At 47.9% G+C, this 14,429-nt stretch overlaps 1 protein-coding gene across 4 annotated transcripts in view; it reads right to left on the reverse strand.

The window, feature by feature from the left end:
- LOC139554040 (rab11 family-interacting protein 5-like) overlaps positions 1 to 13,853 on the reverse strand; it is an 88,448-nt gene extending 74,595 nt beyond the window's left edge. For 2 of the 4 annotated variants that reach the window (XM_071366944.1, XM_071366943.1), the window contains exon 1: positions 13,155 to 13,853. In XM_071366944.1, coding sequence (XP_071223045.1) covers positions 13,155 to 13,537 — 383 coding nt within the window. In that variant the 5' untranslated portion in view covers positions 13,538 to 13,853. The remainder of the gene's footprint in view (positions 1 to 13,154) is intronic. The other 2 variants (XM_071366946.1, XM_071366945.1) reach the window with 1 other exon arrangement.
- Between the last annotated feature and the right edge of the window lie 576 nt (positions 13,854 to 14,429).

Below are 14,429 nucleotides of genomic sequence, written 5' to 3' on the forward strand. Positions count from 1 at the left end.
AGAGTGACCATCGGGTTCTTGGTCACCTCCCTGACCAAGGCCCTTCTCCCCGATTGCTCAGTTTGGCCGGACGGCCAGCTCTAGACAAAGTCTTGGTGGTTCCAAACTTATCCCATTTAAGAATGACGGAGGCCACTGTTCTTGGGGACCTTCAATGATGCAGAAATGTTTTAGTATCCTTCCCCAGATGTGTCGCTCGACACAATCCTGTCTCAGAGCTCTACGGACAATTGGCTTGGTATTTACTCTGAGATGCACTGTCAACTGTAGGACCTTATATAGACAGGTGTTTGCCTTTCCAAATCATGTCCAATCAATTTAATTTACCACAGGTGGACTCCAATCAAGTTGTAGAAACATCTCAAGGATGATCAATGGAAACAGGATGTACCTGAGCTCAATTTTGAGTCTCATAGCAAAGGGTCTGAATACTTATTTTTAAAAATGTAAAAAACATTTTAAACCTCACATCAAATTTGCTAATCTTTCTAAAAACCTGTTTTACTTTGTCGTTATTGGGTATTGTTAGATTGAGGATTTTTACAATTCAGGCTGTAACAACAACAAAATGTGAGAAAGGGAAAAGGGGTCTGAATACTTCCCGAATGCATTTTATATCACCTAATAGCACGAGGCAGGCCCGGGTCGTCACTACAACGTATATTACCTAATAGTATGAGGCAGGCCCGGGTCGTCACTACAACGTATATTACCTAATACATCACCTAATAGTATGAGGCAGGCCCGGGTCGTCACTACAACGTACATCACCTAATAGTATGAGGCAGGCCCGGGTCGTCACTACAACGTATATTACCTAATAGTATGAGGCAGGCCCGGGTCGTCACTACAACGTATATTACCTAATAGTATGAGGCAGGCCCGGGTCGTCACTACAACGTATATTACCTAATAGTACGAGGCAGGCCCGGGTCGTCACTACAACGTATATTACCTAATAGTATGAGGCAGGCCCGGGTCGTCACTACAACGTATATTACCTAATAGTATGAGGCAGGCCCGGGTCGTCACTACAACGTACATCACCTAATAGTATGAGGCAGGCCCGGGTCGTCACTTTTTTTTCTTTTTTTCTTTTAACAGGGAAAACAGACTGAGACCTGGATCTCTTTTACGGCTGTGCCCTGTGTAAACATGTTGACATGTACAGTTTTAGACATACAGACAAGAACATTTCAAAACATACACAATTCAACAGAAACAATCACAGACAACATCATATTGATCCTCCATAAGCATTTTAAAATGGGCAAGGGACACCAGAGTGTCTAACTTAAGTTGGATCTGCAGTTTGTTCCATGAATAAGGTGCAAAGGAACTGAAGGCAGTCCTACCCAACTCTGTGGAGACCGCAGGAGTCTCTAATGTAATCCAGATCTGTGATCTGGTTTTAAAATTAGTACATCTTGTGGAAATTAATGATGATATATATGGAGGTAGTTTTAAAAGAAGTGCTTTATAAATAAACAAGAGAGCATGTTGCTCTCGCCTCACAGATAGAGAGACCCAACCCACATGTTGATATAGGATACAGTGATGAGTTCTGTAACTATCCCCGTGATAAATCTGAGTGCACAATGGTAAATAGCATCCAATGGTTTTAATGTGTTTGCCGATGCATGCATATAGATAATATCACCATAATCTAAAACGGTGTCATGTTTTGTCTTTGATCATCATGTCTTGTCCCTGTGCTTCCCTCTGCTGGTCTTATTAGGTTCTTTCCCTCTTTCTCTCTCTCTCTCTCCTCCTCCCTCTCTCCCTCTCCCGCTCTCTCTCTCTATCGTTCCGTTCCTGCTCCCAGCTGTTTCTCATTCTCCTAACGACCTCATTTACTCTTTCACACCTGTCCCCTATTTTGCCCTCTGATTAGAGTCCCTATTTCTCCCTCTGTTTTCCGCTTCTGTCCTTGTCGGATTCTTGTTTGATGTTTGCTGTCCTGTGTCCTTGTTCCGCCCTGTCGTGTTTTTGCCTTCTTCAGATGCTGCGTGTGAGCAGGTGTCTATGTCAGCTACGGCCTGTGCCTTCCTGAAGCGACCTGCAGTCTGTGGTCGCGTCTCCAGTCGTTCCTCTCTACTGACGAGAGGATTTCAGTTTCCTGTTTTGGATTTACCTTTGATATATCCAGGAGAATCATTGTTTGTTTGATACTGGAATAAAGACTCTGTTTCTATTACGTCGCTTTTGGGTCCTCATTCACCAGCATAACAAACGGACATAAAAGTATCCTGCACAATTTTTTTCCTATTTACAGAGGACAGACAAGCCCTGTTTCTGTAAAGGAATCCTATCTTGAATTTGAGCTTTTTTCCCAATTCAGTAACATGTTTTTTAAAAGAAAGCCTATCATCTAACCATACCCCTAAGTATTTATATGCAGAGACCTTATTGATTTGAGTACCATCCAAGCTAGTGATTACAAACGTGTTTCTAACTGAGAGTTTAGACCTAGAAAAAAACATGACATTTGTTTTCTTAGCGTTTAAAACAAGTTTAAGCTGTAAAAGAGACCCCTGTAGTATCCTAAAATCAGACTCCAACTGCATTAAAGCTTGGTCCGCTGTTGGAGCAATAGAGTACATCACTGTGTCATCTGCATATAAATGGAATTTACAATATCTGACATCATCACCAATGTTGTTTATATAAAGTGAGAACAATAGTGGGCCAATTATTGAACCCTGAGGGACCCCTTTAAGTAACTGTAAGGGGTCAGACTTGACCCCATCGACCATGACGGCTTGAGTTCTATCTTTAAGATAGTCATAAAACCATCGGCAGGCATCAGTGCCCAGTCCTATAGATGACAGCTTACTCAAAAGGATAGCATGGTCTACAGTGTCAAAAGCTTTTGACAAATCTACAAACAACGCAGCACAGTGCTTTCTATCGTCTAAGGCATTTGCAATATCATTTACAACAAGCATAGTGGCCGATGTGGTACTGTGTTTAGATCTAAAACCAGATTGATTGGTACTAAGAATACTGTTAGCAGAAAGAAAAGACTGTAACTGTTTGTTGACTATAGATTCTAGAATCTTTACCAGACAAGGGAGCCTAGAGATGGGTCGATAGTTATCCAAATCACTACCGTCACCTCCCTTATGTAATGGCAGAACAAAAGCTGCTTTCCACACCTTAGGGATATTTCCTGTGCTTAATGTTAGATTAAAAATGTGTGTTACTGAACCAGCAAAAATAGGTGCAGCACACTTAAGTAAGTACGGGTCTAAATTGTCAGCGCCTAAGGATTTCTTAGTATCAATGGCACACAGGGCAATTAGAACCTCTGCTTCAGTTATTTTCTGGAAACTAAAAACAGGGTTACCATTTTTCAGAGTAACGGTTGAAAAGCAAGACGAAAAATCAACTAACTGGCCAGTACCACAAAGTCCACTTTTCCTTTCAAATAAAAAAACAGCAGAGATGAAATGCTTATTAAAAGCATCACAAATATCATTTTTTTCAGTTAGAATACAGAAGTCTGAGGTAATTTGCTTAGGAAGAGAAACAGCAGAATTCCCCCGTTTCAGTGAATTAACGGTTTTCCAGAATTTTGCAGGATCTCCTGCAGAATCTGTCATAGCATTAAGGAAGTAATTTGATTTTGCCTTTTTGACAGCTGCAGTACATTTATTTCTCAATTGCCTAAAAAACAGCCAATCAGCTGGAGTACCTGTTTTCCTCGCCAAGGCCCAGGCCCGATTATTTTGCAGGAAAAGACCTGACAATTCAGGAGAGAACCAAGAACTGGTTCGGTTTCTTACTCTGTGATTCTTAAGCGGGGCATGTTTATCAGACATAGAGGTAACAATAGAAGAGAAAAAAGCAAGGGCTAAAACCGGGTCCAGAAAGCAGCAAGTGGATAAAAGCTCAGAGTGATATAAGTCAAGGATAAAAGCTTGCTGTGAGAAATGTTTATAATTTCTCTTAGAGATTATACAGGGATCAGAGTGTTTCAGCCTGGTATCTCTAATACAAGCAATAGGGCAGTGGTCACTGATATCATTTGCAAAAACCCCACTGGCTGTGTATTTATGGGGGGTATTTGTTAGAATAATGTCTAGTAGAGTGGATTTTACTGGGTTCTTAAAGTTGGGACGGGTTGGTTTAGTTATCAGCTGAGTTAGATTTAGCTCAGTACAAATGCCTTTTAATTTATCGGATACTGGTGAGAGCCAATCCAGGTTAAAATCTCCCAAAATCAGTAATTCAGAGTTTGCATAATTAGACAGTATATCAGATAATTTGCATAGAGTACAAGGAGGAGCTGAGGGGGGGCGATATACCCCTGCTAGAGTTAAATGAGCATTATTACCAAGTACCACGTTTAAAACTAGACATTCATATTGCTTTGAGACAGAGGTTGATATGGACACAGAAACATTTAAGCAGCATTTAACATAAATCGCAATACCACCACCTCTACCAACTCTATCAGTTCTATAAATATTGTATCCAATCAACTGAACATCTGAATCTGGCACAGAATCACACAGCCACGATTCAGATACAATCAGAACGTCAACATTTGATTGTGAGACCAAAATTTCAATAAAGTCCAACTTTTGGATCAGGCTTCTAGCATTCAAATGAATTATTCCAATACCATTGCTACGGGAATTCATATCAGATGGAGTATCCAAGGTAGCACCTGAAGCTGCACTGGATGAGCAATAAACCATTTTCGAGCTATTGACAGAGCTCAATTTTATGAGGACAAGATTACTACTAACAATACCTCTCTGCATGTGAGTAGTATTCGCAATACGGTGATTGGACAATAATCTAGGAATTGCAGAAAGGTTGTTAACTGTAGTTTGTTCCATATTTGCAATTGAGGAACTAATTAATGAAACTGGGAGGAGCATTGAACATAGTCTGATAGGGGAGCGTACAATCCCAAAAGTCAACCCCCGAGAATACACAACGTCAGGTATCAAAGGCTCTACATGAGGCAAGAGTAAGAGACATGTTGGTGGAGAGGATGCTGGAGCCATACCTGTTAAGATGTAAATTGTCCCGAAGAAATAGACCTGGTCGGTCTGTAAAAGCTGCAAAGTTATCCACAAAAGGAATTCCCATCGTGCAGCAGTATCCCTTAAGCCAGGTGTGTAATTGGCGAATACGACTAAAAACCATATCCGTGTAGCGTGGGGATGGAAATGGACCGGAAACAACACACTGCTTCCCAGATTCCAGCAGCATATTTATCAATGTTTTAAAATCGTCTCTCAGTTTCTCTGACTGCTGGAGTTTAATGTCATTTGACCCAACATGGACAATGACAGTTGAAGCGGCGGAGTGCTTGCTAATAAGTAGCGGTAGCATGGAATCTAGGTCAGAGATCCTAGCGCCAGGGTAGCAGAAGGTCTCAGCTTTCCGGATTGAAACGTTTCGGACCATGGATGAACCCACCACGAGAACGGAAGGACTACAGATGGGTTTATTGGGTAAATGACGGGGCCTCTCCCGGGTGATCTGCCTCCTAGCAGGTTGAGGGGGGCTAGCAGCTGAGACTGACGACCTAGTGGCAGGCAAGGAGCGCAGATGAGTGTGCTTGGGCACTTCCACCTGAGAGTGAGATGGCAGCAGTAGAGATGAAGCGGAGGGACCCTGTACAGTATGATTGGAATGCACTTCCAGGTCTTCCAGGACCTTGAATCTCCTCCCCAATTGTAGCACCTCCGAAACATTTGATGGATTCCGTTTCCTGGAGTGCTTTCCTCCCCGGACAGCAATCCAGGCATCCTGAGGCGGAGTAGAAGGGGTGGAACAGACCAGGCCCTTCGGTTTAGCTCCTAGTCTGGGCCATGGTTCATTTAAGTGAACCGAATGGAGTTTCTCAGTTACAGGCTCCCCAGAAGTGGAGGTGCCGAGCCAGGGGCAGGTGACGTCGTCGATTTTGGAGGTGGTTTGTATAACCATGGAGTCCAGGAGTTCTTCGTCCTCCTTGATCTGGCGCAAGACAGATACTCTCCCCTCCAGCTCAGCGACTCTCTGGCTCAGGTACTGGCAGGTGGTACATCCAGGGGTGAGCAAAGCCATGAGAGACAGGTGGGTTTGGGCCCGGAGGCTAGCAGTTAGCAGTTTGTTTTTAGCCTAAAGCCAGCTTTTTGCCGAACTTTTCCAGAGAGAAAAAAACACTTTCCATCCACCGTGGAGCGAGATTCCGGGACAAGAGAGAGTGGTCCTAGCTGGTAAAAGTTAACCGCGATGCGGAATCCATGCAAAAACACGTTCGGTATTTATGATTAACAAAGATTGGTTATGTTTTAGTTAAAAATAACAAACCAAGTTTTTCCAGCATACAGTGTTCAGAAGCGCACTCTGATGTTAAGCTAGCAAGCGAATACGACTAAAAACCATATCCGTGTAGCGTGGGGGTTGTAGACTCCGTCGAACACATTGCACACATACTTCCCACTACAACGTATATTACCTAATAGCACGAGGCAGGCCCGGGTCGTCACTACAACGTACATTACCTAATAGTATGAGGCAGGCCCGGGTCGTCACTACAACGTATATCACCTAATAGTATGAGGCAGGCCCGGGTCGTCACTACAACGTACATCACCTAATAGTATGAGACAGGCCCGGGTCGTCACTACAACATATATTACCTAATAGCATGAGGCAGGCCCGGGTCGTCACTACAACGTACATTACCTAATAGTATGAGGCAGGCCCGGGTCGTCACTACAACGTACATCACCTAATATTATGAGGCAGGCCCGGGTCGTCACTACAACGTACATCACCTAATAGTATGAGGCAGGCCCGGGTCGTCACTACAACGTATATTACCTAATAGCATGAGGCAGGCCCGGGTCGTCACTACAACGTACATTACCTAATAGTATGAGGCAGGCCCGGGTCGTCACTACAACGTATATTACCTAATAGCATGAGGCAGGCCCGGGTCGTCACTACAACGTATATTACCTAATAGCATGAGGCAGGCCCGGGTCGTCACTACAACGTATATTACCTAATAGCATGAGACAGGCCCGGGTCGTCACTACAACGTATATTACCTAATAGCATGAGGCAGGCCCGGGTCGTCACTACAACGTATATTACCTAATAGTATGAGGCAGGCCCGGGTCGTCACTACAACGTATATTACCTAATAGTATGAGGCAGGCCCGGGTCGTCACTACAACGTACATCACCTAATAGTATGAGGCAGGCCCGGGTCGTCACTACAACGTACATCACCTAATAGCATGAGGCAGGCCCGGGTCGTCACTACAACGTACATCACCTAATAGCATGAGGCAGGCCCGGGTCGTCACTACAACGTATATTACCTAATAGTATGAGGCAGGCCCGGGTCGTCACTACAACGTACATCACCTAATAGTATGAGGCAGGCCCGGGTCGTCACTACAACGTACATCACCTAATAGCATGAGGCAGGCCCGGGTCGTCACTACAACGTACATCACCTAATAGCATGAGGCAGGCCCAGGTCATCACTACAACATACATCACCTAATAGCATGAGGCAGGCCCGGGTCGTCACTACAACGTACATCACCTAATAGCATGAGGCAGGCCCGGGTCGTCACTACAACGTACATCACCTAATAGCATGAGGCAGGCCCGGGTCGTCACTACAACGTACATCACCTAATAGTATGAGGCAGGCCCAGGTCGTCACTACAACGTATATTACCTAATAGTATGAGGCAGGCCCGGGTCGTCACTACAACGTATATTACCTAATAGTATGAGGCAGGCCCGGGTCGTCACTACAACATATATTACCTAATAGTACGAGGCAGGCCCGGGTCGTCACTACAACGTACATCACCTAATAGTATGAGGCAGGCCCGGGTCGTCACTACAACGTATATTACCTAATAGTATGAGGCAGGCCCGGGTCGTCACTACAACGTACATCACCTAATAGTATGAGGCAGGCCCGGGTCGTCACTACAACGTACATCACCTAATAGTATGAGGCAGGCCCGGGTCGTCACTACAACATATATTACCTAATAGTATGAGGCAGGCCCGGGTCGTCACTACAACTACGCACAACAATGACAACTGCCCTCTCATCAAAATCTTTAGGATTATCCTCTCCTGCCATTTAATGTGGCCCGAATGCCAGTCTGTCACTGATTGGCATGCCAAACATGACATTTCATCTTTATTTAACTAGTTAACACATTCTTATTTACAATGACGGCCTACCCCGGGCCAAACCCGGACGACGCTGGGCCAATTGTGCGCAGCCCTATGGGACTCCCAATCACAATGAGCACAAACAGATCTGGTCCCAGACTACATTTCATCTTCAATTATGGTAAATGGTACAGCCTACACATGCTATGTTGTTTACAAGGACGGACAGACTGAAGGGACGAGAAAGAGAGAGGTTTCCCATCATCATTCAGATATCCTTCCTATGGACTTCTAGCATATGTTAACCTATGCAGAAAGGGACACTGCTACTAGCCTGTCTACCAGTCTAACTGACCACTGTGTTAAAGGTCTACCAGTCTAACTGACCACTGTGTTAAAGGTCTACCAGTCTAACTGACCACTGTATTAAAGGTCTACCAGTCTAACTGACCACTGTGTTAAAGGTCTACCAGTCTAACTGACCACTGTATTAAAGGTCTACCAGTCTAACTGACCACTGTATTAAAGGTCTACCAGTCTAACTGACCACTGTATTAAAGGTCTACCAGTCTAACTGACCACTGTATTAAAGGTCTACCAGTCTAACTGACCACTGTATTAAAGGTCTACCAGTCTAACTGACCACTGTATTAAAGGTCTACCAGTCTAACTGACCACTGTGTTAAAGGTCTACTAGTCTAACTGACCACTGTATTAAAGGTCTACCAGCCTAACTGACCACTGTATTAAAGGTCTACCAGCCTAACTGACCACTGTATTAAAGGTCTACCAGTCTAACTGACCACTGTATTAAAGGTCTACCAGTCTAACTGACCACTGTATTAAAGGTCTACCAGTCTAACTGACCGCTGTATTAAAGGTTTGTCTACCAGTCTAACTGACCACTGTATTAAAGGTCTACCAGCCTAACTGACCACTGTGTTAAAGGTCTACCAGTCTAACTGACCACTGTGTTAAAGGTCTACCAGTCTAACTGACCACTGTGTTAAAGGTCTACCAGTCTAACTGACCGCTGTATTAAAGGTTTGTCTACCAGTCTAACTGACCGCTGTATTAAAGGTTTGTCTACCAGTCTAACTGACCACTGTATTAAAGGTCTACCAGCCTAACTGACCACTGTGTTAAAGGTCTACCAGTCTAACTGACCACTGTATTAAAGGTCTACCAGTCTAACTGACCACTGTATTAAAGGTCTACCAGTCTAACTGACCACTGTATTAAAGGTCTACCAGTCTAACTGACCACTGTATTAAAGGTCTACCAGTCTAACTGACCACTGTATTAAAGGTCTACCAGTCTAACTGACCACTGTATTAAAGGTCTACCAGTCTAACTGACCACTGTATTAAAGGTCTACCAGTCTAACTGACCACTGTATTAAAGGTCTACCAGTCTAACTGACCACTGTGTTAAAGGTCTACCAGTCTAACTGACCGCTGTATTAAAGGTCTACCAGCCTAACTGACCACTGTATTAAAGGTCTACCAGCCTAACTGACCACTGTGTTAAAGGTCTACCAGTCTAACTGACCACTGTATTAAAGGTCTACCAGTCTAACTGACCACTGTGTTAAAGGTCTACCAGTCTAACTGACCACTGTATTAAAGGTCTACCAGTCTAACTGACCACTGTATTAAAGGTCTACCAGTCTAACTGACCACTGTATTAAAGGTCTACCAGTCTAACTGACCACTGTATTAAAGGTCTACCAGTCTAACTGACCGCTGTATTAAAGGTCTACCAGTCTAACTGACCACTGTATTAAAGGTCTACCAGCCTAACTGACCACTGTGTTAAAGGTCTACCAGTCTAACTGACCACTGTATTAAAGGTCTACCAGTCTAACTGACCACTGTATTAAAGGTCTACCAGTCTAACTGACCACTGTATAACAGGTTTGTCGACATGTTTATCTTGAGGTCCATCAGTGTTTAGTCAATGACATGTCAAATACAAGACGTCAGCTTTTCATAACGAATGGTCTCCTAAATTAGTGACCAAAACTCCTCAAACAGTGGACAGCTGATATGACAGGCCTGAGCACAAAGAACTGAATGGGAGGTGACAATATTACTGTCAGTCAGTCAGGCCCCAGTCAGGCTCCACCCCCCACAGGCCCTGGTCAGGCTCCACCCCCCATGGGCCCTGGTCAGGCTCCACCCCCCACGGGCCCTGGTCAGGCTCCACCCCCCACAGGCCCTTCTCAGGCTCCACCCCCCCATGGGGCCCTGGTCAGGCTCCACCCCCCACGGGCCCTGGTCAGGCTCCACCCCGCACGGGCCCTGGTCAGGCTCCACCCCCCCACGGGGCCCTGGTCAGGCTACACCCCCCACGGGCCCTGGTCAGGCTCCACCCCCCACGGGCCCTGGTCAGGCTCCACCCCCCCACGGGGCCCTGGTCAGGCTCCACCCCCAACGGGCCCTGGTCAGGCTCCACCCCCCACGGGCCCTGGTCAGGCTCCACCCCCCACGGGCCCTGGTCAGGCTCCACCCCCAACGGGCCCTGGTCAGGCTCCACCCCCCCACAGGGCCCTGGTCAGGCTCCACCCCCCACGGGCCCTGGTCAGGCTCCACCGCCCACGGGCCCTGGTCAGGCTCCACCCCCCACGGGCCCTGGTCAGGCTCCACCCCCCCACGGGCCCTGGTCAGGCTCCACCCCCCACGGGCCCTGGTCAGGCTCCACCCCCCCATGGGGCCCTGGTCAGGCTCCACCCCCCACGGGCCCTGGTCAAGCTCCACCCCGCACGGGCCCTGGTCAGGCTCCACCCCCCCACGGGCCCTGGTCAGACTCCACCCCCCCACGGGCCCTGGTCAGACTCCACCCCCCCACGGGCCCTGGTCAGACTCCACCCCCCACGGGGCCCTGGTCAGACACCACCCCCCCACGGGGCCCTGGTCAGGCTCCACCCCCCCACGGGCCCTGGTCAGGCTCCACCCCCCACGGGCCCTGGTCAGGCCCCACCCCCCACGGGCCATGGTCAGGCTCCACCCCCCACGGGCCCTGGTCAGGCTCCACCCCCCACGGGCACTGGTCAGGCTCCACCCCCCCACGGGCCCTGGTCAGACTCCACCCCCCACGGGGCCCTGGTCAGGCTCCACCCCCCACGGGCCCTGGTCAGGCTACACCCCCCACGGGCCCTGGTCAGGCTACACCCCCCACGGGGCCCTGGTCAGGCTACACCCCCCACGGGGCCCTGGTCAGGCTACACCCCCCACGGGCCCTGGTCAGGCTACACCCCCCACGGGCCCTGGTCAGGCTCCACCCCCCACGGGGCCCTGGTCAGGCTCCACCCCCCCACGGGCCCTGGTCAGGCTACACCCCCCACGGGCCCTGGTCAACAGTATTCCACTATAAAGTAAATAGTGTTCCATTTGGGAAGCAAATCAGAGCTTTCAGGCCATGAGACCAGTGGATTATCCTGAGAATTGGGACAAACTCTAATCCCCAGTAATTTCACATCCTGCCATAGTCCTGCCTGGGGCCACAATACAGACTACAGAAGAATAACATGTTATTCCACCTCGGGAATGTAGAATTACTCTCTGCTTAAAACAGATTTAGGCCCACATTTCAGGTAAGAAAAACAGACCTCCCTCAGTCCAGCTCTGTAGGTTAACCTCCCTCATTATAGCCCAGCTCTGTAGGCTAACCTCCCTCAACATAGCCCAGCTCTGTAGGCTAACCTCCCTCATCATAGCCCAGCTCTGTAGGCTAACCTCCCTCATCATAGCCCAGCTCTGTAGGCTAACCTCCCTCATCATAGCCCAGCTCTGTAGGCTAACCTCCCTCAACATAGCCCAGCTCTGTAGGCTAACCTCCCTCATCATAGCCCAGCTCTGTAAACTAACCTCCCTCATCATAGCCCAGCTCTGTAGGTTAACCTCCCTCATCATAGCCCAGCTCTGTAGGCTAACCTCCCTCAACATAGCCCAGCTCTGTAGGCTAACCTCCCTCATCATAGCCCAGCTCTGTAGGCTAACCTCCCTCATCATAGCCCAGCTCTGTAGGCTAACCTCCCTCAACATAGCCCAGCTCTGTAGGCTAACCTCCCTCATCATAGCCCAGCTCTGTAGGCTAACCTCCCTCATCATAGCCCAGCTCTGTAGGCTAACCTCCCTCATCATAGCCCAGCTCTGTAGGCTAACCTCCCTCAACATAGCCCAGCTCTGTAGGCTAACCTCCCTCATCATAGCCCAGCTCTGTAAACTAACCTCCCTCATCATAGCCCAGCTCTGTAGGTTAACCTCCCTCATCATAGCCCAGCTCTGTAGGCTAACCTCCCTCAACATAGCCCAGCTCTGTAGGCTAACCTCCCTCATCATAGCCCAGCTCTGTAGGCTAACCTCCCTCATCATAGCCCAGCTCTGTAGGCTAACCTCCCTCAACATAGCCCAGCTCTGTAGGCTAACCTCCCTCATCATAGCCCAGCTCTGTAGGCTAACCTCCCTCATCATAGCCCAGCTCTGTAAGCTAACCTCCCTCATCATAGCCCAGCTCTGTAAGCTAACCTCCCTCATCATAGCCCAGCTCTCTAGGCTAACCTCCTGTAGCCTTACACAGCCTGAAAAGTAATAACATGACTGTCTAGAATGGCTATCAAGTAGCATAGTCCCCTCTTCATAGTCCGTTTGACAAACTAGTTGTGATGTCTGGCTGCATGTAGAGGGCGTGTCTGGTAGTGCAGAGGCCCTGGGGTTGAAGCTGCAGCATGAGCTGACAGTTGCTGTGTTTATAGAAGTCAACTTTAGAATAAACCCTCTAAACCCCAAATAAAGAAAGGTAAAGTTGACTAATGTGTTGTAGAACGTAAGGCTTTCGAGTTAAAATCTCTCTCTCTGAGAAACACTACGAGACTCTTTCTAGAACAGACCACGGAGCAGGACAGGGCCGGTGTTCTCTCGTATCTCCCCGAAAACGCTGAAATCAAATGGAATATACAGCAAAAGACTTCAAACCTCAAAAATGAAACCTACTCGTTTTTCATGCATATTCTGTCCTGAAACACCTTATCCAGGGGGATGACAGCTTGGCCCAGAAACACGTCCAGTCCTATGAGCGCCCGGTGCATCACCGTCAGGACCAAGTCGCTGCTCCCGGGAGGGTAGGCGCCCCCGTCCACAACCTGCTCCAGAACACCCGGTAACAACTCGAAAGAACATTCCTCCTTCCATTCGGGACCAGTGGTCTTTTCCAGAACACAAGTGGAGTATTTCTCCTTGCCCACCTGGATTATGGTGTAGACGTCGCTGGTACCGTGTTTGCCCTTTGCCCGCAAGCCCCTGCCCCGCAGAACGGTGACCTGGACGTGTGTAGGAACCCATCTCTGGTCCTCGTCGTCTATATTTAGCGAGGACATGTCCAAATAAACACAACAGAGAGGGAGACAGGCTCAAATCTAAACGTGGAAATTGTATGATACCTCGGCGTCTCTCAGAGATGCACAGCTAGCCGCCCAGCCTAGTCGCGGGGTGGACGGCTCGGCATTATTGTATCCTTTAAGTTGTCGGTATTGTTCGGTCTGTCTGGAGTGTCCTCACAGTTCGTTGCCCCAGCATGTGTTTCGTGGCGTATGCTCGGCTATGCTAATAAGGCTATGGACCGTACGACGCGCCTCTCCGCGCCCCCCTCTCTGCAGGCAGAATTGTTCAAACCATAGACAATGATAGAGGTCTCTAGTGGCGAAAAGGCTGTCGTCGAATGCGCAGCGCCATTGAGGGCTTCCACCATTTCAACTGGGTGGGACATTTCAACTTCATTGGCTCACCAGGAGGGATCAGCCAATCGTAAAAAATAAAATTGACTTCTTCAAAATGGAAATTGCCTCATTGGCGTTTCCCATGCGCTTACAGACGCCACAATATACCTATATAAGAATGCTGTCTCTATCATTCTCTATGGTTGAAACCAAGGCGGCCAATGTTACGCCTTTATCCTCTCTCTACAGGAAGAGAGTAGTAGCAAACAGCTTCCACCACAATACCCGTGGCTCAGTTCATCAGAATCTCCAGTAATATGATAACGTGAAACATATATTACAACGATCCTTTGTTTTTAAAAAGAGTTGCAGTGATAACTATCCGGCCCGCGGCCTGTCTCTCAGATCAGACCCATTGGAAGTAGGGAAACCACCTCCCCCCCGGGGCACTGCGCTGTGAGAACAGTTCTAGAGTACACCACAGCCCTGGGATGACATAACATTGCAGATGCTCTGTCGCTCCCCACTGGGCCGAAAAGGGGTTGAATAAACG

This window comes from Salvelinus alpinus, chromosome 25 (assembly GCF_045679555.1).
Source record: "Salvelinus alpinus chromosome 25, SLU_Salpinus.1, whole genome shotgun sequence".
Classification (NCBI taxonomy): Eukaryota; Metazoa; Chordata; class Actinopteri; order Salmoniformes; family Salmonidae; genus Salvelinus; species Salvelinus alpinus.